This window comes from Mastigoproctus giganteus, chromosome 5 (assembly GCF_048544385.1).
Source record: "Mastigoproctus giganteus isolate SK-2022 chromosome 5, ASM4854438v1, whole genome shotgun sequence".
NCBI lineage: Eukaryota > Metazoa > Arthropoda > Arachnida > Uropygi > Thelyphonidae > Mastigoproctus > Mastigoproctus giganteus.
The window spans coordinates 120,773,314-120,800,969 of record NC_143579.1 but is presented as its reverse complement, the minus strand read 5'-3'; the positions used below and the strand labels follow the sequence as shown (position 1 = coordinate 120,800,969).

The 27,656-nt window shown below is 37.3% G+C and overlaps 1 protein-coding gene across 7 annotated transcripts in view; it reads right to left on the bottom strand.

Annotated features, from left to right (window-relative positions):
- The window catches only part of LOC150085668 (polycomb group RING finger protein 1-like), a 276,634-nt gene that overhangs the window by 134,699 nt on the left and 114,279 nt on the right, over positions 1-27,656 (bottom strand). For all 7 annotated transcript variants that reach the window (XR_016546933.1, XM_090373434.1, XM_090373435.1 and 4 more), the window contains one exon: positions 14,055-14,184. Coding sequence is in view for 6 of the 7 variants with exons in the window: in XM_090373434.1 (XP_090229560.1) it covers positions 14,055-14,184 (130 nt within the window). In the remaining variant the exon portion in view is untranslated. The remainder of the gene's footprint in view (positions 1-14,054; positions 14,185-27,656) is intronic.

Sequence of the window (27,656 nt, the reverse complement as noted above, 5' to 3'; positions counted from 1 at the left end):
GAATTAAAGTAGTTTTAACAGTGCTTGCTTTTCTTCTTCTTGTCGTATAACTTATGATATGGAGTGAGAATCTTTTCTATGCCTCGGTGAATTGTCATATCCCTTTCTATATTTCAGTGTTGTGAAATATCCCTGAGAGTTCCTTTAATATGTAGTTTTTTGCTGCCGTTAATTCCTCTGGGATATCTTCATCCTTTTCATCACGACCACTTTCCTCATTTATTTATGTTCATAAGTTTGCCTTCACTAAGTTCCTCTGGCTGTATATCTGGAGTCTTGAATGGCGGCAGCATCAAAAGTCTCGTGGCAGCAGTGTCAACATTCCCATGGTCAGCTATTTCTTCTATAAATCCATTTATGTTCAATTCGAATCCTGCAAAGTTATTTGCACAGTGTGGTAAGTTTCTACCATACTGCACACACATTACTTGCTGTTAATTCCTGCCATGACGCTTGAATGATCTCCAGTTTTTTTTTTTTTTTTTTTTTATGAAAACCCCAAACACGAAAGGTATCAAAACCTATAGTACTTAGTACCGTGCATGGGTTGAAGGAGAAGTATGGGGGGGGGGATGCCGGAAACTTTGCTCTAGAGACTAAACATGGGTTTCACCACTTCAAGCCTCCAATAAGCAAAGTGGTGGTATTTCATTGGTTGATGAAAGTCATCTACCACCTACAATTTTGTAGTATCAATGGCCTGTCTGAAAGTCCATATAAGATAATAGGCTTTAAAAGTTGAAATAACCCCTTGGTCCATTGGCTGGATTAATGAAGTTGTGTTTGGTGGTAAAAGGCAAATTTTCACATTTTCATTCAAGTCCCCAAGAGAATCAGGGTGACCTGGAGCATTATCCAAGAGTAGTAGTGCTTTAAAAGTTAAATTATTTTGTCTACAGTATCTCTCTACCGCTGGACAAAAATATGATTGAAACTAGTCCTGAAACAATGTTATTGTAACCCATGACCTTTTATTTGCATGCCAAATGACTGGTAGAGATGCTTTAGAATTTTTTTAATGCTATGGGATTCTCAGACCGATAGATATGCATAGGTTTTAATTTAAAGTCACCCTCTGCGTTGCCTCCTAATACAAGAGTTAATCTATCTTTACCTCCTTTATGACCACTTCGCGATTCTACGTCTTTCGATGCACAAGTTCTTGATGGGGGTTGCCTTCCAAAATATTTGATGATCATCATAACCACTTGCCTTAACTAATCCTTGGAATCTGGGTGTGCAAATTTCAGAGCAGCATCCTTATCTGCCTAGCAGCTTTACCAGATAGCTAACATTAATCAATTCATGCTGCTGACTTTTGAAACAATGAAACCAGCCTTTACTGGCAGTAAAAGGTTCTTCTTCAGTCTCCTTGTAATTACCATTTTCTTTCAATGCAACAACTAACTTTAATACTTTGGCCTGAAAAAATTCCAATCAACTGATTGGGATTTTTTTTTTGATTTTTTTTATTACAGTCTTCAATTAAAATTAGACGTAAACGCTCCATTTCAACCATAAGCGGCTTTCTGTTCCTAGTGCAAGATGTTGAAGCGACTTTACCTAGTTTTTTATATTCATTGGACTTTTTCAACATGGTTCGTACCATAGCTTCATGCAGGCCAAGGTCCCTTCTGGAGTTATCATTTTTAGTTTCTTTGCTGCACTTTCATCTTTGTTGGCCAATTCCTTCTTTTGATTATCCATTTTTGTAAAATGTCACGTGGGTTTATCACTGGGAGACAAGGAAACAACACAAATACACACTTTGATGTCTGTGCATGAACTGAATAACAGATGTGCAGTGACCAATCACCAACGGACTCTGAAAGAAGTGAAGCAATTGGTCACTGATCATGATGTACATCTGCTATTTAGTGATTTGTGGACCGAAGAGCTAGCAGCGAAGTTTGTAGTTTATGCAATTACTCACAGCTAATATTCAGTGGTATGTGAAATTTGAACTGTGTTGTTGGGGGAATGGTGTTATTTAACTATACCGTGGTAACTGAAATTCGTGCATATCAGAACCGTGCAAAGCGAGGACTGCCTGTATATATTTTTTCATTGGTGAAAATACTTTGCAATTTAGTTCACATAACTAAATTGCATTAATAAACAATGGAATTCACTAATTCAACAATAACTGTATGCCCACTTTCAGTTACATTATATTCTCTCTCTCTCTCTCTCTCTCTCTCTCTCTCTCTCTGTGGCTGCTGTACTCCCCCTGCTAGTACTACACATTACCAGGTGTTAAGCACATGAGTCAGTCAACGATGTGCCTGTCTGAGGCAGGCAACAATGTGCTTTAGACTACTGGAAAACTGTTTGATAAAGTAGAGCAAGAAGGAAGCTAATAATTACCATGAAATTACATTAATGAATAATTGGACAGTATCTTTCTTGTTTTATTTTTTTTAAGTTGAAGCACAGTTCATATAAGGTAGTTCCTTCTCTGATATCAAACAACACCCAAAAACACAAATAACATTATCTTAGATTTAAAGTTTTTTTTTTATGTAAAAAAAATATATTGAGATTATCTCTTATTATGTAATCATAGTCTTCTGTTTGGGTTGCCATAGTGGCACTGTAATGGAAGAACAAGTCTTGCATTTCCTCTAGTTCAGAGAAATTGGAATGTTGGCAAGTTGTGATGTTGATAATATCACAATGCAAACTGAGCCATCCCATGGATTTAGCACTTATATCTCCAAGACTGACTGCTGAACGATCAGCAGCTGAGGATACAGGGGTTACAGATGTGTTGTTATCAACCTTACTTGCGACTGCATTCCTGTCACTATTTTTTATTTATTTTTTTTTTTCTGGTTATTTCTGAAAAGAAAGATAACTCAAATTATGAACAATTATACAGAGAAATAGTAAGCCGGTAAATCAGCTTATAATGGGTAATTTTAACTTCCCAGATATTGACTGGAACTTGTGGATTGGTCACTCACACACTAGCAAGGCGTTTGTGGATTTATTGGATGATTGTTTTCTACAGCAGCATGTTAGAGAGGCAACCAGAGGGAGTAATACTCTTGATCTGATTATCAGCAGTGATTATTCATGCATTAATAATGTGCAGATAAAAGAACCACTAGGTGGCAGCAATCACAGTGCACTAATGTGGGATTTATTTAAAGATATAACTACCATTAGTGGTAAAAGGGAAGGTTTTTGCTTTCATAAAGGTGACTACAGTGGTCTCAGAGATTTTTTAAGTTCTATACAGTAGGACCAACTAATGATGTTACCGACAGCAAATTCTAAATGGGAAGCACTCAAGGAAGTAATTTTGGAAACTTCTAGGGTGTTATAATGGTGTCTAGCATCTTATAATGGGGGATTTTAATTTCCAGATATTGACTGGAATTTGGTCACACACACACACACACACACACACACACACACACACACACACACACACACACACACACACACACACACACTAGCAAGACTTTAGTGAACTTATTGGATGACTGTTTCTACAACAGCGGCATGTTTGGGAGGCAACTAGAGGGAGTAATACTTTTGATCTAATTATCAGTAGAGATTCTTCATGCATTAAGAATCTGCAGATAAAGGAATCACTAGGTGGCGGTGATCACAGTGTGCTGAAGTGGGATTTACTCAAAGAGATAACTACAATCAGGGATAAAGGGAAGGGATTTTGCTTTCATAAAAGCAACTACGGAGGTCTGAGACAGTATTTAAATTCTATATAGTGGGACCAACTGATGATGTTACCAACAGAAAATTCAAAATGGGAAGTATTCAAAGAATTAATCTTGGAATCTACTAGGCTTTTCATACAAATTAGAAATATTGTTCAAGATTTAGGCCTAAATGGATGTCAGATGAACTAATTCGACATGTGGCAGAGAAGAAAGATGCATGGGATATATATAAATTAATGGGTGACACAGAAGCCTATGATAGATATAAGCTGGTCTGTAACCAAGTCACAAATGAGGTTAGGCAGTTAAAGACAGATTACGAGAAATCTTTGGCAAAGGATGCAAAGAAAAACAGCAAAGAGTTCTTTACTTGTGTAAATTCTAGAAGGGGTTGAATCAGATTGGTCCACTTGATATCGGTGGTTCAACTGTTGATGATCCTGCTCAGGTAGATAACATACTAAACGAGTTGTTGGTGTTGTTGTTGTTATTTGGTTTTTAGGAGCATTAGCATCCTCTATATTTGGTAGTCACGGGCTCGAACTCCGGTGTAATCAAGAAGCGTGTGCTACACATTGCTGCTCCTGTGCATCTGACTACGGAGGCACCTAACTAAATGAGTATTTTGCATCTACATTGACAACATAAGGAGTTATTCAGGGAGGGGAATGCCAGAGATAAACTCTTGCAGTGAGCTAGCTGATTTTGTAATAACTGAGAGCAAAGTGGAGGAGAAATTATTGAAGATAATCAAAAGAAAGGCACCTGGGGTGGACGGGATCTATCCAGTTATATTAAAGGAGGTAGCAAAGGTAGTAAGCAAACCCTTAGCCAATTATGAGAGCTTCCTTCGACTCATGCGAGGTACCCATGGACTGGAGATGTGCAAATGTGACTCCAATTCACAAAGGAGGATCAAAGGGCAACACAAGTAATTACAAACCTGTTAGTTTAACTTCTGTTCCGGGGAAATTAATGGAGGCACTGGTTAAAGAAGCACTGCAGGATAATCTAGACAAGAATTCAGTTATAGCTTGGACACAGCATGGGTTAAGGGGAAGCCTTGTCTGACCAATTTAATTTGATACTATGATGTGGTCACAAAGGAACTGGATGCAAAGAATAATTTTGATTTTACGTATTTGGATCTTAGAAAGGCTAACAATACTTTTGCACATGGAAAACTGCTGCACAAATTGGCATTGGAAGCAAATTGCAGCTATGGATAAAGGGATGGTTGGTCGATTTAGAAATTTCTTAGGTGTATCGGCAACTATGGCCATAGTGCGCCATAAAGGAATGGTAGAGAAGGAGAAGACAGAGTGGTAATCAATGGACACTGCTCTTCGTGGACCAATGTTATTAATGGAGTCTCCCAGGGTTCAGTGTTGGGTCCATTGTTGTTTTCTGTATTTATTAATGATATTGATTATGGTATATTCAATCATAATCAGTTTTAATGTCCAAGTTTGCAGACAATATGAAGGTTGGCAGGATTGTTAATGACAATAATGACAGTACACTGCTGCAACAGGATCTAGAAAAGTGGAGTAGATGGGCTGAGAAGTGGCAAATGTGGTAAATACTGCATATGATCTGATTGAGGTGTATAAAGCCTTGAATAGTTTGAGCATGCTCAATACGGATGGGATTCTATTAGATGTGCGGAAGTTTGCCTTTAGCCAACAGGTGGTTGATTGCTGGAAAAACTTCCATTTGTGGTTGTAGAAGTTGATAGCTTAAACAGATTCAAGGCAAAACTAGACAAAGATTTGGAGTGAGTGGATGGGTAAAATGAGAAGGGGTTTTTTTTTTTTTGGCTGATGCTATATAAGCTTGTTTTCTTGCATCTTGTGCCTTTACTAATGCTAATGTTTTTGTTAAAACTAAGCAATACTGTTCTGGGTTTAGGCCAGATGGATGTCACATGAACTAATGAGACTTGTGGCAGAGACGAAAATGCACGGGATGCATATAAATTATTAAGCGACACAGAAGCCTATGGTAGATACAAGCTAGTCTGTAATCAAGTCACAAAGGACGAAAGGCAAGCGAGAGCAGATTATGAAAAATCTTTGGGAAAGGATGGAAAGACTTCTTTACTTATATAAACTCTAAAAGGAAGGGGATGAATTAGATTGGTCCACTTGATATCAATGGTTTGACTGTAGATGATCATTCTCAGAGAGCTGCCAAACTAAATGAGTATTTTGCATCTACGTTCACACAAGGAGTTATTCAAAGAAGAGAGGGCAAGATGATTATCAAACTCTAACAGGGAGTTAAATGATTTTGTAATAACTGGGGAAAAAGTGGAGGAGAAATTGTTGAAATTAAACATAAGAAAGGCACCTGGGGTAGATGGGATCTATCCAGTTATATTAAAAGAGGTGGCAAAGGAAGTAAGCAAACCCTCAGCCATAATTATGAGAGGATCTTTAGACTCAGGGGAAGTCCCCATGGACTGGAAATGTGCAAATGTATCTCCAATTCACAAAGGGGGATCAAAAAGCGAAAAAATTAATTACAGACCTGTTAGTTTGACTTCTGCTCCAGGGAAAATAATGGAGTCACTGGTTAAAGAAGCTTTGCAGGATCATTCAGACAAGAGAGCAGTAATAATTCAAACACAGTATGGGTTTGTTAAGGGATATTTTTGTCTGGCCAATTTGATTGAATACTGTTATGACGTGGTCACAAAGGAAATGGATGCAGAAAATAATTTTGATATCACACACTTGGATTTCAGGAAAGCTTTTAATACTGTTACATATGGAAGAGTACTGTATAAATTGGAGCAGTATGGCATTAAGGGCAGATTTTCTGAGCAGCGCAAGTGGCTACAATGGATAAAAGGATGGCTGAGTGTGAGAAGACAGAGTGGTAATCAATGGACACTGCTCTACATGGACTAATGTTATTAGTGGTGTTACCCAGGGTTCGGTGTTGGGCACCTTGGCGTTTTGTATATTTATCAATGATATTGACGAAGGTACATCAGGCTTAATGTCATTTGCAGATGATACAAAGGTTGGCAAGGTTGTTCATAACAGTAATGACACTATGCTGCTGTAACAGGATTTGGAAAAGTTGGGCAGATGGGCTGAGAAGTGGCAATTTAAGTTTAAAATTGACAAATGCAAAGTACTGCATATGGGTAGTAGTAACCCCAAAGAAATGTACCAAATATGTGGTGTTACACTCAGGGTAGTGGAGAATAAAAGAGACCTGGGGGTAATTGTGCAGTCAGATATGAAGTTTTTTTGAACAGTGCAGACAGGCTGCCAGAGTAGGTCATGGGGTGGTAGTAGTAGTAGTAGTAGTAGTAGTAGTGGCACTTGATGCAAGAAAGCAAGTGTAGGAGCTTATGCAGCATCAGCCAAAAAAAAAAAAAAAAAAATATCACACCATACCCTCCAATTGCCTGTCCAGTTCCTCCTTAAATTTATTTAACTTATCAACTTCCACAACGACAGATGGAAGTTTGTTCCAGCAATTAACCACCCGCTGGCTAAAGGCAAATTTCCGCACATCTATTCTACATCTATCCTTTCTTAATTTGAACTTATGTCCCCGTAGGTTCGTATTCTGAACAAGTGGCAGGATCCCATCAGAATTCAGCGTGCTCAACCCATTCAAGGCCTTATAGACCTCAATCAGATCACCGCGCAGGTGCCTAGTCTCCAGCCACTGCAATTTGCAGAAATTAAGCCTCTCTTGGTAAGAGGATCCCTTCATTCCCCTCACCAATCGTGTTGCTCTTCTCTGTACACGCTCAAGCAAATCTACATCCTTCCTAAAATGAGGCCTCCAGACCTGTACGCAGTACTCAAGGTGTGGCCTGACCATTGCCTTATACAGAGGGACAATCACCTCCTTTTCCCTGCTAGCAAAATTCCTATATATCATTGACAAAACCCCATGACCTGCCCTAGCAGCCTGTCTACATTGCTCAGAAAACTTCATATCTGACTGCACAATTACTCCCAGGTCTTTTTCATTTTCTACCACCTTAAGTGTAGTACCACACAGTTGGTACGTTTCTCTGGGGTTATTTCTACCAATATGCAGTACTTTGCATTTGTCAAGGTTAAACTTCAGTTGCCACTTCTTAGCCCATCTGCCCAAATTATCTAGATCCTGTTGCAGTAGCACACTGCCATTACTGTCATTAACAACCCTGCCAACCTTCGTGTCATCTGCAAACTTCGACATTAAGCCTGATATACCTTCATCAATATCATTGATAAATATACAAAACAACAGTGGACCCAACACCGAACCCTGTGGGACTCCACTTATAACATTAGTCCACGAAGAGCAGCACCCATTGATTACCACCCTCTGTCTTCTCCCACTTAACCATCCTTTTATCCATTGTAGCAACTTACCCTTAATACCATTCTGCTCCAATTTGTACAGTAGTCTTCCATGCGCAACAGTGTCAAAAGCTTTCCTGAAATCCAAATATATGATATCAAAATTATTTTTTGCATCCAGTTCCTTTGTAACCACATCATGATATCCTATCAAATTTGTCAGACATGACTTTCCCTTAACAAACCCATGCTGTGTCTGAATTATTGCTGCAGTCTTGTCTTGATTGTCTATATTATCCTGCAATGCATCTTTAACCAGTGACTCCATTATTTTACCCGGAACAGAAGTTAAACTAACTGGTCTGTAATTGTTCGTGTCACCCTTCGAACCTCCTTTGTGAATTGGGGATACATTTGCACATCTCCAGTCCGTGGGAACCTCCCCTGAATCCAAGGATGCTCTCATAATTATGGCTAAGGGTTTACTTAGTTGCTTTGCCGCCTCCTTTAATATAACTGGATAGATCCCATCCGCCCCAGGTGCCTTTCTTATGTTTAACTTCAACAATTTCTCCTCCACTTTGCTCTCAGTTATTACAAAATCATTAAGCACACTGCTACAATTTGATAACCTTCTTCCATTTTCAAACTGTAATGATTCCTCACGTGTGAATGTAGATGCAAAATACTCATTCAGTTTGTTTGCTATCTGAGCAGGATCATCAACAGTCGAACCATCGATGTCAAGTGGACCAATCATATTCAGCCCCTTCCTTTTAGAGTTTATATAAGTAAAGAAATCCTTGCTGTTTTTCTTAGCATCTTTTGCCAAAGATTTCTCGTAATCCGCCTTTGCCTGCCGAACCTCCTTTGTGACCTGATTACAGACTAGCTTATATCTGCTACAGGCTTCTGCGTCGCCTGATAATTTATATGCATCCCATGCAATTTTCTTCTCTGTCACGAGTCTCATTAGTTCATTTGATAACCATTTAGGCCTAAACCTTGAACAATATTTCTTCATCGGTATGAAAAGTCTAGTAGCTTCCATGATTAATTCCTTGAATGCTTCCCACTTAGAATTTACTGTTTGTAACATCGTCAGTCGATCCCACTGTACAGAATTTAAAAACTGTCTGAGACCACTGTACTCCCCTTTACGGAAGCAAAAACCCTTTCCTTTACCCCTGACGGTAGTTACCTCTTTGAGTAAATCCCACTTCAGCACACTGTGATCACTGCCACCTAGTGGTTCCTTTATCTGCAAATTCTTAATACACGAATGATCACTGCTGATAACCAGATCAAGAGTATTACTTTCTCTGGTTGCCTCTCGAACATGCTGCTGCAGAAAACAATCATCCAATAAATCCACAAAAGTCTGACTAGTGTGTGAGTGACCAACCCACAAGTTCCAGTCAATATCTGGGAAGTTAAAATCCCCCATTATAAGACATTCTGATTTACTGGCCCACTCTATTTCTCTGTACAATTGTTCATTGTACTCATTCGAGTCATTAGGCCTATAACACACTCCTACTCTTATTTTTGCTTTTGCAGTGCTTATGTCACACCAAACTGACTCAACAGTGCACTGTCCATCTATATCAACTGGATGCACTTCTTTTGATTTTATGTTTTTCTTAATTAACAGCATAACACCTCCTCCCTTTCTGTCCTGTCTATCCTTTCTGTACACATTGTACTCCCCAAATTCCAGTTCTGCATTCCTTATATCTTTGTGACACCACGTCTCTGCTATCCCAACAATATCCGCCTTTGATGTCTTGACCAACACTTCAAATTCATCAAATTTATTTACTATACTTCTAGCATTGGTATACATGCAAGCATACATGCTCCTATGCCTATTCCTTGTTACCCTAACACATCCCATATACCCAACTATTCCAGGATGACTGCCATCCGTCCATGAAACCCCCAACACCCCTCGCTCCAGGTCGCTTCTTATTCTAATAGAAGTTGTGCAAGAATCACCTTCACCTCTGCCTGCGGTTACTGTTAAACTATTAGTCTTTGTATCCCCCCAAGCTAGCAGTTTTCCGACCCACCTAACACTGCCTCGATAGCATCAGCAAATATTCTTGCACCCTTTCTATTTAAGTGTATCCCATCCCTGTAGAAGCAATCTCTCCTGTTAACAAGTACAGTCCAGGCTGAAAAAAATTCTACCCCTTGAGCCTTGCACAATCTTTCCAGGGCCGAATTGATCGACAAGGCTCTCATCATATACTCCCTCCTATCGTGTCTGGGCAGAATTGCAGACACTTTTAAATTCAACCCTAATTCTCGGCTTTTTTTCAACAGTGACCTGTACTTGTTGAGTAATTCTGCCGGTCTCCTACTCTTAATATCATTAGTGCCAACGTGTACAACTATATCACCTTTTGTGCCCTTGAAAGATGATATCCGCTCTACAACGTCATCAACCTTTGCCCCTGGCAGACATACCCTGGTCCTGTTCCACCTATCCTTTTTACACAGCATGTTCCCCGTTTCCCTGACAATAGAGTCACCAACAACTAATAGTTCCTGTGGGACCAGCGCATTCTGCCTTGGGGGTTGCCGCTGTGTTGCGTGATGACCAAGTGCAAGCTCTGGCGTTGATGTGGGCAGCTGAGAGCTTGATGGGCCCCTCAATTTCCTTACACTCCTTACATCGCGCACACACAAAGACATCCCCCATGGCAATATCATGTTCCGTTCCAGAGAGTTCGGCAAACATTTCACAAGCTTTTAAAATTTCACAAACTTTTCAATTACAAACATTTCACAAACTTTTAAATAGATTTAACTTTTAAATAGGGTCTTGTCAAATGATATACAGGAATTTTGCACACAGGGATGAGGTGATTATCCCCTTGTATAAGGCAATGGTCAGGCCTCACCTTGAAAAAAGTGGGGCCTGACCATAACATAAGAGCTTATTTCTGCAAATTGCAGCTTCTGGAGATTTGGAACATGCAAGGCAATCTGTTGAGTCGTATAAGGTCTTGAATGGATTGAGCAGGCTCAGTGCTAATGGGATTCTTCCTCCTCCTCAGATTACAAACCTGAGGGGGCATAGATTCAAACTGAGGAAAGACAGTTGTAGAATAGATGTGAGTAAATTTTCCTTTAGCCAGCGGTTGTTGATTGCTGGAACTCAAGGTAGAACTAGACAAACATTTGGAATGAATGGATCAGTAAAATGGGAAGGGTTTTTTTTTTTTTTTTTTTTTGGCTGATGCTGTATAAACTTGCTTTCTTGCATCATATGCCTCTACTAATGCTCATATGTGAAAAGAAGCCAATTCATGCACACAGTGGAATACACAGTATATTCAGTTCTGAGTATCTGACATACTGTCCATTTATTCCTCCAATCGGCACATAAAACAAAAATAACATCCAGTACTTCAGCAGCTACAATGTACAAATTGCCTATTTCATATGTATGGGGGTTAAAATAAATAATAACTACTACATTTCTACTGATCTGATTTTTATAAAATCTAGGAAGGCTTGACAAACTATTCTAAAAGAACAAAATATAAAATTTAATGGAAATCCATCCATTGAGAGTCAAGTTATTACATGCTGATGGATGGATTAAAAAAACAATAACTGTCAGATTTCTACTAGTCTGATTTGAATGGAAGTCCACCCATTGGGAGTTGAATTATTCTGTGTGGATGGACATGGCAATGACAATAAGGCATTTTCGCATATTGGACGATGTGCCTAAAAGAAACAATTGCTGTATTCTATTTCCTGATTTCAATGAAATAGCTTATGTATTAGGTATGAAAATAATAATAATAATAATAATAAATAAAAATAATCGCAGAATTTATCTTGGTCTGATTTAATGAAATTTGGGATGCCTTGATAAATCTTTCTAATAAAAAAAAAAAAACAAATAAAAAAAAAAAACCTGTCCACTGAAAATCCTGTCCGCTGGGAGTAGAGTTGTTATACATGGGTGGATGGACAAACATATGTGGTGAAGACAATAAGCACTTATGCATATAATGTGATCACAGCTAAAAAACAAGACTTCATTGCTGATGACTAGAATTTAGGCTTATTCCATGTAACCAAAAGTTTATTACCACATGATAGCGCTCTTCTCCAAGAGGACATCATAAAGATGATGATAAAGATGCCTGATAGATATGCAGAGCTCAAATGAAGGCTGAGTAGGAGGCTTCCCCAATTTAAGGGGAACTATTTTAGCTCTATGAGACAGTGTTGTTGCTAGTGGTGGTGGTGGTGACAAATGCTTAAAGCAAACAACTTTTACCTGCCAACATATTCTTCCTAATGTTGCAATTTAGAAACTGATTCTGAAAATGGCCAAAACAGCATTAATAACAATATAATATACACAGCTAGGCAGCTACCGAGGTATAGTGTGTGTGTATGCGGACACACCAGGGCTGTGCCGAGCCATTTTAGTACCTGAGGCAAGAATGAAAAATTGAGCCCTTATTGTTAATGATTGCAACATTGGCAATTATTTAATTTTTCTTTTGGCACCCCTTTCAGCTTTTAACCTGAGGCAAGAGTCTCATTCGCCTCCCCCCTGGCATGGCTCTGGTACATGCATTCAATTTGGTGAGAGAAAGGGTCAATGGTACAACCTAAGTGACTTCATCATGGTATAAGTCAGCACTAAAGGTGTTGATGCAAGCATTATGCACAGAAAATATCCAGCCAACAGTAATCCTATGGTTGTTGATGTGAGGCCACCAACAGTAAACAGTTTGTTGATGTGAGGCCACCGGAGAGAAAAGATATGTGCAGTTCAAAATGTCCTGCACTCAGTCAAATGACAGTGCAGTACAACAGTGGTGCAAAGGGATATACTGGAATTCACAATGTGTAGGACTGTCATGGCTGGAATACAGCAGCAGAAAACCTTAAAAGGTTCTACTTGTCAGGTAAAAATATGTAGCAGGTAGGGTACAGTGTGTGCAGGAACACTGACACTGGACATAAAAAGTCATCTGACTCAACGAATCCCAGTTCTAGTTGTTCCATATGAATGGAGGACCTAGGTACTAAAGCAGCAGCATGAACCAATGGATCAACTGTGCTGGGTATTCTGTGTGCCATGAAAGAATAGGGTATTCTTTCATGGCACACATGAGGTCAACTAATATGAAGAGATCAATGTCTGAATGACATTGATCCCTCATATCATTGACTGCCTCCTTCATACTAAGAGTTTATCTATTTACTAATGCTCATTCACTTCCAAAAAAATAATGCATTGTGGCATAGATTGTTCGGGAATGGTTGTCATTTAATGGCAATCACAATCACTGGATCTCAACCTGATTGAAGATCTATAGAACTAGAACAAGCTGGTATGGCAAGAATCTGCTACTATACAAATGTGAGACAAATATGGGATCCAATGCAGTCTGCATAGGCCAACATCATCTCTATGCAAGGCTTTTGGCACTTTGTGAAGTCCATACCTCAATGACATGAATCTGTTAAGATGGCTGAAGGAGGTAATATTTATTATTAGGTTTATTTACTCAATAAACTCTGGCCTTGGTGTATATTATATTCAGGGTGAATAGTGAGTAATGTGCATACCTTCAGGAAATGATTCCTTGCATGATTTTAAGTAAGAAAAGTTCATATCAACATGGGTCCAATTCTGAATGGTTAGAGTTATGGCTGTTAGAAATCTAAAAATGCCCGAGGAGTTTTGAATAATAATAAAAAAAAAAAAAAAAAAAAGAATAAGCAGGCATAACTATTAAAATGTTTATTCATACTCAGTATGTATCTCCTTTTTTTTTTTTTTTTTTTTTTTTTTACTATTCAAAACTCTACAGCCATTTTTAAGATTCAAACAGTTATTGCTCCATAACTCTCCAGATTCAGACCCATCTTGATATGAACTTTTTTTGCTTAAAATCATTCTTGGAAACAAGTGCTAAAGTTATGTATACTTTTCATGCATTGATAATGTAGCAGAAACTGTTGTGTTAAAAAAAAATAAATAATATTAAAAAAAGAATACCTCTGTCTCTAATGTTTCTGGCCATAACCTTTGGATTAATTTCTTGATGTGATAAATCTGAGCTCTCACAGAACACCTTATAAATCTTTGAACAGCTGCACACTTCATCTCATGATTACCAGGACCATTCCTGTAAGCAAACAGCTGTATTTAGAAAAAAATATAATACTGTATTTTGTGTTTCATAAAATAAAGAATACCTAATAAAGAAGACTGTTACAAATAGATGAAATGCCAATTGTAAAAAGAACAGTTATATATTTCTGACACAAGTTTTGAGTTGCAAGTTTAACTCAAATGAACTAATGAGACTCGTGACAGAGAAGAAAAATGCATGGGATGCATATAAATTATTTGGCGACTCAGAAGCCTATGGCAGATATAAGCTAGTCTGTAGAGTCACAAAAGAGGTTAGGCAGGCGAAGGCAGATTACGAGAAATCCTTGGTAAAAGATGCTAAGAAAAACAGCAAGGATTTCTTTACTTATATAAACTCTAAATGAAAGGGGATGAATCTGATTGGTCCACTTGACATTGATGGTTTGATTGTTGATGATCCTGCTCAGATAGCAAACAAACTGAATGAGTATTTTGTATCTACATTCACACATGAGAATTATTAGGGTTTGAAAATGGCAGAAGGTTATCAAAGTGTAGCAGGATACTTAATGATTTTGTAATAACTGAGAGCAAAGTGGAGGAGAAATTGTTGAAGTTAAACATAAGAAAAGCACCTGGGGTGGATGGGATCTATCCAGTTATATTAAAGGAGACGGCAAAGCAACTAAGCAAACCCTTAGCCATAATTATGAGAGCATCATTGGACTCAGGGGAGGTTCCCACAGACTGGAGATGTGCAAATGTATCCCCAATTCACAAAGGGGGATCGAAGGGTGACACGAGTAATTACAGACCAGTTAGTTTAACTTCTGTTCCGGGTAAAATAATGGAGTCACTGGTTAAAGATGCATTGCAGGATAATATAGACAATCAAGACAAGACTGCAGCAATAATTCAGACACAGCATGGGTTTGTTAAGGGAAAGTCATGTCTGACAAATTTGATAGGATATCATGATGTGGTTACAAAGGAACTGGATGCAAAAAATAATTTTGATATCATATATTTGGATTTCAGGAAAGCTTTTGACACTGTTGCGCATGGAAGACTATTGTACAAATTGGAGCAGAATGGTATTAAGGGTAAGTTGTTACAATGGATAAAAGGATGGTGAAGTGGGAGAAGACAGAGAGTGGTAATCAATGAGTGCTGCTCTTTGTGGACTAATGTTATTAGTGGAGTCCCACTGGGTTCGGTGTTGGGTCCACTGTTGTTTTGTATATTTATCAATGATATTGATGAAGGTATATCAGGCTTAATGTCGAAGTTTGCAGATGATACAAAGGTTGGCAGGGTTGTTACTGACAGTAATGGCAGTGTGCTACTGCAACAGGATCTAGATAATTTGGGCAGCTGGGCTAAGAAGTGGCAACTGAAGTTTAACCTTGACAAATGCAAAATACTGCATATGGGTAGAAGTAACCCCAGAGAAACATACCAACTGTGTGGTACTACACTTAAGGTGGTAGAAAGTGAAAAAGACCTGGGAGTAATTGTGCAGTCAGATATGAAGTTTTCTGAGCAATGCAGACAGGCTGCCAGAGCAGGTCATGGGGTTTTGTCAATGATATATAAGAATTTTGCTAGCAGGGAGAAGGAGGTGATTGTCCCTCTGTATAAGACAATGGTCAGGACATGCCTTGAGTACTGCGTACAGGTCTGGAGGCCTCATTTTAGGAAGGACGTAGATTTACTTGAGTGTGTACAGAGAAGGGCAACAAGATTGGTTAGGGGAATGAAGGGATCCTCTTACCAAGAGAGGCTTAAGTTCTGCAAATTTCAGTGGCTGGAGACTAGGCACCTGCGCGGTGATCTGATTGAGGTGTATAAGGTCTTGAATGGGTTGAGCACGCTGAATTCTGATGGGATCTTTCCACTTGTAAAGATTACGAACCTAAGGGGACATAAATTCAAATTAAGAAAGGACAGATGTAGAATAGATGTGCGGAAATTTGCCTTTAGCCAGCAGGTGGTTAATTGCTGGAACAAACTTCCATCTGTCGTTGTGGAAGTTGATAGGTTGAATAAATTTAAGGAGGAACTGGACAGGCATTTGGAGGGAATGGTGTGATTTTTTTTTTTTTGGCTGATGCTGCATAAGCTCATACACTTGCTTTCTTGCATCACATGCCACTACTGCTACTACTACTACTACATCCAATTAATTTAATTAGGCAGGTGAATAAAATTTTGAAAAGAAATAATTGTGTGCTTTGATTAATTGTGATTTATTTATTATTTTTTTTTTTTTTTATAGCTGTCATACTGTTAATATTTAGCTTTGGTTTTTGCAGTTAATAGCTGAATATATTTCAGATAAGTTTTAAATGGATATCACCCTTAATTGCTATTTGTATAGAAATTAATTTCTTTATCATTCCTTAGATATAATTAGATATGGAGAACATATAAATTTCATATTAAACAATTAAACTTTACACCAGCCGGTATTCAAATAAACAAATTCCAATCCTGCAACTAAAACACTTTATTTACAATAAAATAAAATAAAATAAAATAAAATAAAATACGAGCGTATAAAAATGAAATTAAATGAAGTAAAATAAAATACAAAAATATAAAATATATAAAATATGATGATAAAAGCGATAAAACAGTTAATAAAATACCGTAAAAACTGTAGCTTTCAGAGATAGCGATCTCCTTTCTCAACAGCATATTTCTGCTGTGCGGCACATCCTTAAATAGCAGATCCACGGCACTTCGTCACATGGTTCCTCGCGAGTAAGGCCGGAATTTCCCATTTATGCACCGGAACCGAAAATGGCTCGGGAGCGCGCTAGCTGAAACCGTTCATCTCGCCCAAGAACCACGGTTTCAAAGAGGGGATGTAAGCATACACCCTTGTCTCTATTAATGGAATTGCTAGCTGCCCCAATACGCAAACTCTCAAGCCATTTACGGTCCCAGAACCCCTGTGCATGATCCGTTATGACAGCATCCTCCAGGGAGATTTGATGTTGCTTCTCCCAGAAATGTTCTGCCACAGCAGACTTCCAATAGTTAGCAGACTTTATTGCATTCATATGCTCCCCCAAATGGTCTTTCAGACGTCGCCCCCGTCTCACCTACATAACACACCCCACAATCCGGGCATTTAATTTCATATACCACCCTACTGTTGGCTTCTTTCGTTATGGGGTCTTTGACACAAGATATCACTGTGTATAACCTTCGTCCCGGGAGTTGCACACAGCGTATCTGGCACCCCCCGAATTATTCGTGCAATGTGATCTGAAAGGCCCAGATAGTAGGGAATGTATGCAGTGCTCACAGGGGCAAACGGCTCAGTACGGGTGGACTCCGCTCCTCTAATAATTCTGTCCAACGTGATCTGGGGGGTAGCCGCATTTCTTGAGTTCTGCCGTGACACGAATAATTTCGTTGTCTCTGTCCTCGGAGGTGCTACAGTGGAACACACCCTATCTACTAAAGCCTTGACAACACTACCTTTGTGTTGGCTAGCTTGTGCCGAGGTATAATGAGTATATTGACCTCGGCACATGAGTTTTCTAAACACCTTGGTCTTGAGCCTACAACCATCCCTAATAACCAACATGTCAAGGAATGGTAGGGTTCCCCTCTGCTTCCACCTCCAAAGTAAATTTAATAAAAGGGGAGAAGCTGTTAAGTACATCAAGTATCTGATCCTCCCTCCCCTTTTGTATAATGATCAACAAATCTTTTCCATTTATGCATGAGAAATTCCAAACCCTCAAAAATTCTAACTTCCAACTCTTCCATAGCTAAGTTAGCCACTATGGCACTAATGGGGGAACCCATGGCTGTGCCATGGACCTGCTTATACATGACATCTTGGAAAATCATGGTGGTACTGGATAAACAGAACTCCATACCCTCACAAATATCATTAACACTAAGAGGAGACCTAGTACTTAACAAAACATCCTTTTCTAATGCCTTTCTAACACACTACACACTGGACTCCGAATTTAATAGGGATGCAAGTGAACAGTGATGTAACATCGAAAGAAATCATAATCTCGTCTTCTCGTATAGTCTGTCCTTTTATAAAATCCACAAACTCTTTGCTATTCTTGATAACCAAGTTGGAAAGTCCTACTATGGGTGCAATCAACTTGGCTAGGTACCTTGATAGAGCATATGTGGAACTATTAAACAAACGATACAAATGGCCTCAGTGGTATACCTACTTTATGTATCTTGGGGAGCCCATAGAATCTGGGTAAGCCCATTAGTGCCATAGTGGCTAACTTAGCTATGGAAGAGTTGGAAGTTAGAATTTTTGAGGGTTTGGAATTTCCCATGCATAAATGGAAAAGATTTGTTGATGACACATTCACCATTATACAAAAGGGGAGGGAGGATCAGATACTTGATGTACTTAACAGCTTCTCCCCTTTTATTAAATTTACTTTGGAGGTGGAAGCAGAGGGGAACCCTACCATTCCTTGACATGTTGGTTATTAGGGATGGTTGTAGGCTCAAGACCAAGGTGTTTAGAAAACTCATGTGCCGAGGTCAATATACTCATTATACCTCGGCACAAGCTAGCCAACACAAAGATGTTGTCAAGGCTTTGGTAGATAGGGTGTAGTCCCACTGTAGCACCCGAGGACAGAGACAACGAAATTATTCGTGTCACGGCAGAACTCAAGAAATGCGGCTACCCCCAGATCACGTTGGACAGAATTATTAGAGTATCAGAGTCCACCCGTACTGAGCCGTTTGCCCCTGTGAGCACTGCATACATTCCCTACTATCCGGGCCTTTCAGATCACATTGCACGAATAATTTGGGGGTGCCAGATACGCTGTGTGCGACTCCCGGGACGAAGGTTGTACACAGTGATATCTTGTGTCAAAGACCCCATAACGAAAGAAGCCAACAGTAGGGTGGTATACAAAATTAAATGCCCGGATTGTGGGGTGTGTTATGTAGGTGAGCCGGGGTGACGTCTGAAAGACCGTCTGGGGGAGCATATGAATGCAATAAAGTCCATTAACTATGGGAAGTCTGCTGTGGCAGAACATTTCTGGGAGAAGCAACATCAAATCTCCCTGGAGGATGCTGTCATCACGGATCATGCACAGGGGTTCTGGAACCGTAAATGGCTTGAGAGTTTGCGTATTGGGGCAGCTAGCAATTCCATTAATAGAGACAAGGGTGTACGCTTACATCCCCTCTTTGAAACCGTGGTTCTTGGGCGAGATGAACGGTTTCAGCTAGCGTGCTCCCGAGCCATTTCCGGTTCCGGTGCATAAATGGGAAATGCCGGCCTTACTCCAGAGGAACCATGTGATGAAGTGCCGTGGATCTGCTATTTAAGGATGTGCCGCACAGCAGAAATATGCTGTTGAGAAAGGAGATCGCTATCTCTGAAAGCTACAGTTTTTACGGTATTTTATTAACTGTTTTTATCGCTTTTATCATCATATTTTATATATTTTATATTTTTGTATTTTATTGTAAATTTAATCACATCAGTTTTAGACTACTATATATTTTATTTTACTTCATTTAATTTCATTTTTATACGCTCGTATTTTATTTTATTGTAAATAAAGTGTTTTAGTTGCAGGATTGGAAATTGTTTATTTGAATACCGGCTGGTGTAAAGTTTAATTGTTTAATATGAATTGTCCCAGCCTTGTAGGCCTATTTAGAGATATATAAATTTCATGCAAGAGTAAAGGGTTAACTGTGTCAACCTGTGGCCGTGACAGGTAAGTTGCAACAAACTGTATTGTATACATATTATTATTGTTGCAATAAAGATTCTCGTCTTCTGTTATTATCTCAGCAAGGCAACATACATCTAGCAAGTGTATTTATGCAATGACAGAATACAAAGAATAAGGTAATGCAAAACAATTCTAGTACGTTGAAGGGCTGAGGGAGTTAATGATACCAAAAACAGGATGATGATATTGATACCTACTGTCACAGAAGATAGCATTAGAACAATAAGAGAAGAGTAATGGAAAAATGGAGACGAGTGGAACTAATGGTATTAGTATGTACGGATAATTTTGGATGTTGTACACAAATTATTGATTTTATGTAGATCATAACAATGGCAAAGTAGAAACATTTGTAATTAAGCAACAAAAGATTTTTAAAACTGAAGAGCCTGAGAATTCAGCTAAGTAGTAAGATCCAAAAATATGTGACACACACACACACACACACACACACACACACACACACACACACACACACACACACACACACACACACACACACACACACACACACACACCATAATGACATGAGATACAGACAGAATAAACTTATTACTTATATTTTATTTACTTTATACTTTTGTAGATTCTAAAGGCACAGTTAATATCTGTATTCAGAAGTCTTGCAGAATTTAATTTTAATTTGAACAAGAGTAATGAATATAACTTTTGGTCAAATAATTTTGATTTGAAAGGATAAATAACTTGTTAAAACTACCTAAGTTGATATTTGTAATATAGACTATGTGTGCATGTATCTAATTCACAATTTATATGTACAAAAAATATCCTGTAATTAATTGAATATTTACTTTTGTGTATATGTTCCATGAGAAGAGAGATATTATTTTTTTATAACTACTATTGTCTGGCTCCACGAATCAGGAAGAACTGAAATATCAAGCTTTTGCAATTATCAATGACCTCAGCCAACTTGCACAAGCAAGTTGGCTGAGGTCATTGGCAATAAAAAATTAGGTTACCTCCAGAATACCAAATAATCTTAACTACATACACACATCTAATACCCTCGATACATCCCTCATCAATAAACCATCAATGTAGGCAGTCAATATTAGTGTGTTCTTCTAGACACTTCAAATCACACAACTAGGTATGGTCTCTTCTCTGATGGAGACTCTCAAGCCCCTTCTCATCATTGTGTCACTTGGCATTACAAGAATGCAAAATGGAATTATCTATGTAATTTATATTCTGCTTTCCTTTGCTAGATTACTGTTTTAAATCTTCTGATACTAATGTTTGCTTAGATAGTGACAATGAAATTATTCTTGTAGGAATAAACTTTATTCTGCATTCCATTCTAAAATTTTATCCTTTATCCAAACTTCGGTTTTCCAATAAATGTGCTAGGGCTATTCTAGATAAGAATGTAGTATATTTCATAAACAAACAAACTTCCTCCACAGTTAAGGACAACTGAAATGGCCAGTTTGATAAAAATTCACAGGCTTCCCACGCTGATTAGGGTGAAATGCCTTACCACAACTGTAAAAACGATCACTGGCAAGATCTCAGCACCATCCTTCTGGGACCTGTGCTCTTGGAGAGTCCCTCAGAGCGACTCCAACTCTGTGCCCACATCTCAGCCGTCTCCACCTGTCTGATAGGTTTCTGTCATTTCAGCTACTTTCATGTGCCCAGTCTTTGGATGTTGACCTTAAGTTTTCTTGTGATAGGGAATACAGATGCTGCATTCTTAAATGTACTTCCCTGATCCTTCTCCTTGAAGCTCACCTTAATGCCACAACCAGCAATATGACATGAAGATGGCTTACCAACCAATCTTCCAGTTTTCCACCTATATGTTCTTTGTGCATTGTGATGTTTATAATTGTATTATACTTTGAGTGTTGAGCTGTATTTACTTTTATTCATTCACATATGCATTTTTTATATTTAATTTATTAATTTCTTTTTCTTACATATTGTAATATTATTGTTAACCCCTGGCCTTGTGGCCGTGAAGGGCTTATTGCAATGTATCCATTGTATTATTATTATTATTGCAATAAAGATTTCTACCAACTTTGATATTATATATTTGTATCTTAAAAGGCTTTTGATACTGTTGCACATGGAAGACTGCTGCACAAATTGGAGCAGTGTGGCACTGGAGGCAAATTGCTGCTATGGATAAAGGGATGGTTGAGTGGGAGAAGACAGAGAGTGGTAATCAATGGACACTGCTCATCATGAACTAATGTTATTAGTGGAGTCCCTCAGGGTTCAGTGTTGGGTCCATTGTTGTTTTCTGTATTTATAAATGATACTGATGATGGTATATCAAGCTTAATGTCCAAGTTTGCAGACGATACAAAGGATGTTACGATACAGGGTTGTTAAGGACACTAATGATGCTATGCTGCTGCAACAGGATCTGGAAAGAGTAGATGGGCTGAGAGGTGGCAAATGAAGTTTAACATTGACAAATGTAAAGTACTACATATGGGAAACAGTAACCCCAGAGCAACATATCAACTCTGTGGTACTACACTGACAGTGGTAGAGAATGAAAAGGACCTGGGTGGTAATTGTGCAGGCAGATATGAAGTTTTCTGAGCAGTGCAGATGGGCTGCAAGAGTAGCTCATTGTGTCTTGTCAATGATATACAGGAATGTTTCTAGCAGGGATAAGGAGGTGATTATTCCCTTGTATAAGGCAATGGTCAGGCCACACCTTGAGTACTGTATACAGGTCTGAAGGCCTCATTTCAAGAAGGATGTAGAGCTGCTGGAACGTATACAGAGAAGGGCAACAAGATTAGTGAATGAAACAAAGGATTGCTCCTATGAAGAAAGGCTTAAGTTTTGCAAATTAGTGTCTGAAGACTAGGCACCGGGGAGGTGATCTGATAGATATGTATAAAGCCTTGAATGGTTTGAGCATGCTCAATATGCCGATGGGATTCTTCCTCTTGCTCAGAATAATCACCTGAGAGGGCATAAATTCAAATTGAGGAAAGACAGATGTAGGATAGATGTGCAGAAATTTGCCTTTAGCCAGTGGGTAGTTGGTTGGTGGAACAGACTTCCATCCCTTGTTGTGGAAGTTGATAGTCTAAAATAAATTTAAGGTTCAGCTGGACAGGTATTTCGAACGAACGGAGGGGTGAAATGGGAGTGGTTTTTTTTTTTTGGCTGATGTTGCATAAGCTTGCTTTCTTGCATCATATGCCTCTACTAATGTTAATGCTAAAACAAACTTTATGAGTTATTCTTTGTAACAGTGAAAACTATATTATTTCATATCAGATCAAAGTTATGGATTTTTCGAACAATAAAGGCTGCTTTTTGGACACTGTGCAAAAAAAATAATAATAATAAATAAAATAAATGTAAAATTGCACCCTTCGAAATAAAAATGATAATGATTTAAAAACCACTCACTTCTTTATTCTGCATATTTAAATCTTCATGTGCTCTTTATTTAAACATGCAGAATATTTAAACAAAAAGTTTAAATATTCTGCATGTTTAAATGAATGTTTTTCTGCATATTTAAACAAAAAGTTTAAATATGCAGAAAAAAGAGGTGGGTTGTTTTTAAAGTGGTTTTTATACCAATGAGATTCAAAAACTAGAAGCCTTTGAACTATATCTGTTCACTTAAATAATAAACAATATAATAAATAATAATCTTTTTTTAATTTCCAGATAACATACAATATGCTATCTGGAAATTAAAATCATGTTAAATTTTCTTGCTTTAGTTACTGCAAATTCATTATGCCATTCATAGTAATGCTTTCTGAAATATCTCTTTCTTCTGCTAATATTGCAAAATCACTAAGCCATTCCTTAAGCATTGTAAATCTTAAACAATGCTTAATGATTTTTAATTTTGAAAAAGTTGTCTCTGGTTGATTAATTAATTTATAGCAAAGGCTTAATTTGCTTTAAAAAGCTGAACTATAAATTTTTCAATTGGTTGAAATAGAAACAGTACCAAATATTCACAATTATTTTTAATGATTTTAACTCATCAACAATTTTGTTGCCATTTATATCACTTTCTTTCAAAGATGTATTAATTTTGTATGCAAATTATTGAAATGCGATTTAAGGTCTTCGCCAACCATTGAAAAATTTTTAAATTAAATTATTAAAATAAGATTCTAGCTTTATTAACATTTCAGTTTGGAATGAATTTATTGCAGTATCTAAAAGCTGAAAATAAAATTCTACTTTATTATTTTAACTTTTGATCTACGATAATTTTGCCTCATGATTCATAATTTGTTTTGTTTTTTAATGTGTGATGTACTTAAAATGGATGTTGTGGGAAACAAAGTTTCTAAATCTAAATCGTTTAATAATGAAATGCTGTTGAAATACTCTCTTTGAAATATCTATCAGATCTTTTAATTTCAAAATACCTAATCAAGTTTTTCAATGAGTCTGTAGATTTTACACAATTAATCTAGGATCCATTTTACTACATTTTAACTGTAGTTACAAATTTAAAACTATGAATTTTTATGGCTAAAGTTTTTAGTTACATCAGTATTTTTGGCATTAGCAGTATTTCATTACTACAGTTAGTTGCTAATTGTATAATGTGTCATACATTTCACCTATGTGAAATCTCAGTGGATGACTGCTTTTAACTGGCTTTCTCATCACATACAAAAAAAAAAAAAAAAAAACTAACTCCTGTATCAAATAAGTTAGTTAATGTAAGCAGTGTACATCAGAAGCATTAGCAAATTCATGATTTATATATATATAATAAAATAAATAAGATCAAGTTTACTACCCGTTTATAATTAGATGCACTAACAGAAAAGCCCGATAAACCAGAAAGTGCAAATTGTTTTTGTTTTATGGTTGTGACCTCCAGAAACGTGCTTTGGAAAAATATCACAAAGGCATTCAAAATTGATTCTTATAATGGGAACATATGATAATGATGAAAGGGTAGTGCAATTTCCATTATAAATATGACCTTTTAGAGAAATAAATAGCTTAGTAATATAGCGAAATTTTCAACTTCCAAGGACTTGGAACGAATTACAAAAAAAAAAAAAAAAAAAAAAAAACCCAAACAATACGTTATTGGGTTCACATTAACAGAATACATTTCCATGGTTTTTTAAAGTTTGCTGGCAAAAACTTACATAAAGTCGGATTTCCATAAGTAGAGTATTACATAATTCGGGGCATTCCTGTACAGCTGTAGCAAGTATATAAAAATTTATACTTGCTTCATACAGCTGTAGCATGTATATAAAAATCTGTTTATATGTGCTGCAAGAAAGATACAAATAAAAGAAGCCAGAATCACTAACCCACATTCCCAGTTAGAAAATTGTGCCCGAATGAAAATATAAACACACTTGGTAACTCCTCCTCCAGTATACATAAATTGTGGGCCAACCAAATGATGCATTAATGGATTATCATACTCTTAAAATGCTACAAATTACATAACTTACAGGGGGGGGGGGAATTTTATTTTTTTAAATTTAATTTCTCAAAATGAATAAATGAATTTATTACAGTGCATCACATACAAATCCATACAACAAAAAGTTCGCTGATCTGATTAAATATTTATACAGATTACATACAAATTTACAATAGAAAGTCATAATTATAATTTACTATAATTAACTGTTAGAAGAAATGCATCTAACTTGAAATTGGTAATTTTGGGCAATTTCATGGGCTATCTGTGAAGTGACATTTTGGAAAATTTTTAAAAACCTCCAGAGACTGAAATAAAGATGAATACATTTTGTAGAATCTGGGGCTGGCTTTCATTTGCATTTAATTCAAATGAAAATTTTCACATGCATTTATTGTATGGAGGGCAATGCAAATGGAAGGGGTGCACTGGATGTGCAACACCCCTGGGCTTCAACATCGGGGGGGGGGGGGAACTTAAAATGTTTCCTAAATGGTTATAATACACCTATAACAAAAAGAAAAAGAGAGGGCCAAAACCAATCTATATACTAGGGGTCCGGGTTTCTGGGCACATGGTTCTATTCATATATTAGAAGAAAATGCATTTTTTAAAAGACAAACCAAACAAACAAAGCATCCATTTTCAACTTGGTTATCTTTATTTCTAAATCGATTTGGCAATCCATGATTTTGTATTTTCCAAAACCATGCCTATCCCAGATGAAATTTGTAGTGACAACCATGCAATCACATTGATGACTGCTATTCCTGCATGATAAAAAAAACCAGGGATGTCTGGAGAGGGCAACCAAAGCATCAAACATCATAATATATCATCTTCAATAAGGCCTGTTCCATATAATGAAGGCCTGCTGATACCAGATCCCTCAAAATCACAGGATAAAAGCAGTGATAAATACAGAGAGGATTTTTGTGATGCAGACTTCATTAGAACATCTACTTCAACAGATTTGGACTGCTAACCAGTAAATTATAATGCATTACACTTAATTAAACAAAAAGAGTAGAACGAATTAATTTGTGATTTAAATTTAGCTAAAAAAGCAAGAACCCCCTTGGTTCCAGATTATAACAGTGAAAATTATTTGAAGTAGGAACTAAAATTACAGTATGTTAAAAACATCACAAAGCATTTTCAAAAACCTCATTAGGGAAGACAGTAGTATGTTTCTGTAAAGATTTTAGGGGTCTGAATGAACTGGGCACTGAACACAATTTACTGATAACTGGATATCAGTAAAGATAACTGGATTACTCACTGTCTATAGGGAGGTTTCACAAAATGCCATTATTATTTTCTGTTTGTGGAACATAGAAAATATTCATGTAAGACAACAGGAAAACATTGTAGAGCAGTGGGAAAATGGAAGGAATTTTGGATTAATGAAGAATTTTGTTAAGGCTCTGGATAAAGAAGGAAGTGGATTCTGCAACCTAAAGGAAGCATTTCCCATTTTAACAGAAGCAAAATTTAAATTAGATATTTTCACTGAAATAAAGAAGTGCCTCAAAGATGTATTTGAAACAAAGCTACAGGATACTGTTGCAGAGGAAAATTGAAATAGCAGTAGCAACTGTTTAAAGCAGTTGCATGTGGATTTCTCAGAAGGAAAGAAAATAATTATGAATCTTTCATGTCAAGTTTACTGCACTGCTACAAAATTTGAAAATTCATTTTCATCATTCCCATCTCAGATTTTAACCTCCAATTTGGGAGATGTAAGTGAGAAGCAAGGGGAATGCTTACATCGGGTACCAAGGTTGCTGAGATTCTGCCATGATGGGAGATTACTGCTGGTTTCTTAAGAGGGAAAGCAAAATGCACTATAAGAAAAACCCTGAGCAGTAAACATTTCTAAGGTAGTGGAATGTATGTAGTTTGATAAAAGTATTTAAAATAAATAAGACTCATTTTTAAGATATCATGTGTATTATTGTAAGATATTCAAAATTGTTCATTCATTAAGTTACTAAAATTTCCATTTATCTTTCAATGGAGATGAGATAGAGATATAATTTCAGAATTTCTGGAATCAACATAGTGGTTTCGTTTAGAATCTGCAACTTGATCGGGAAGTACTAGTTTTTTTTTTGTTGGCCAGTGGTATGTTATTAGCCAGGTGTATCAAAATGGCTCTTGATAATCTCTCACTTGAAAATTAATGGCCATCTGCTGATTTTCAGAAGAGATGGTCCGCAATTTACTGATGCCTTATCCATTCTCAGGAAAAAGGAATAAATGACAATTATCAAATAAACTTATAACTGCCCAGTTTGAGTA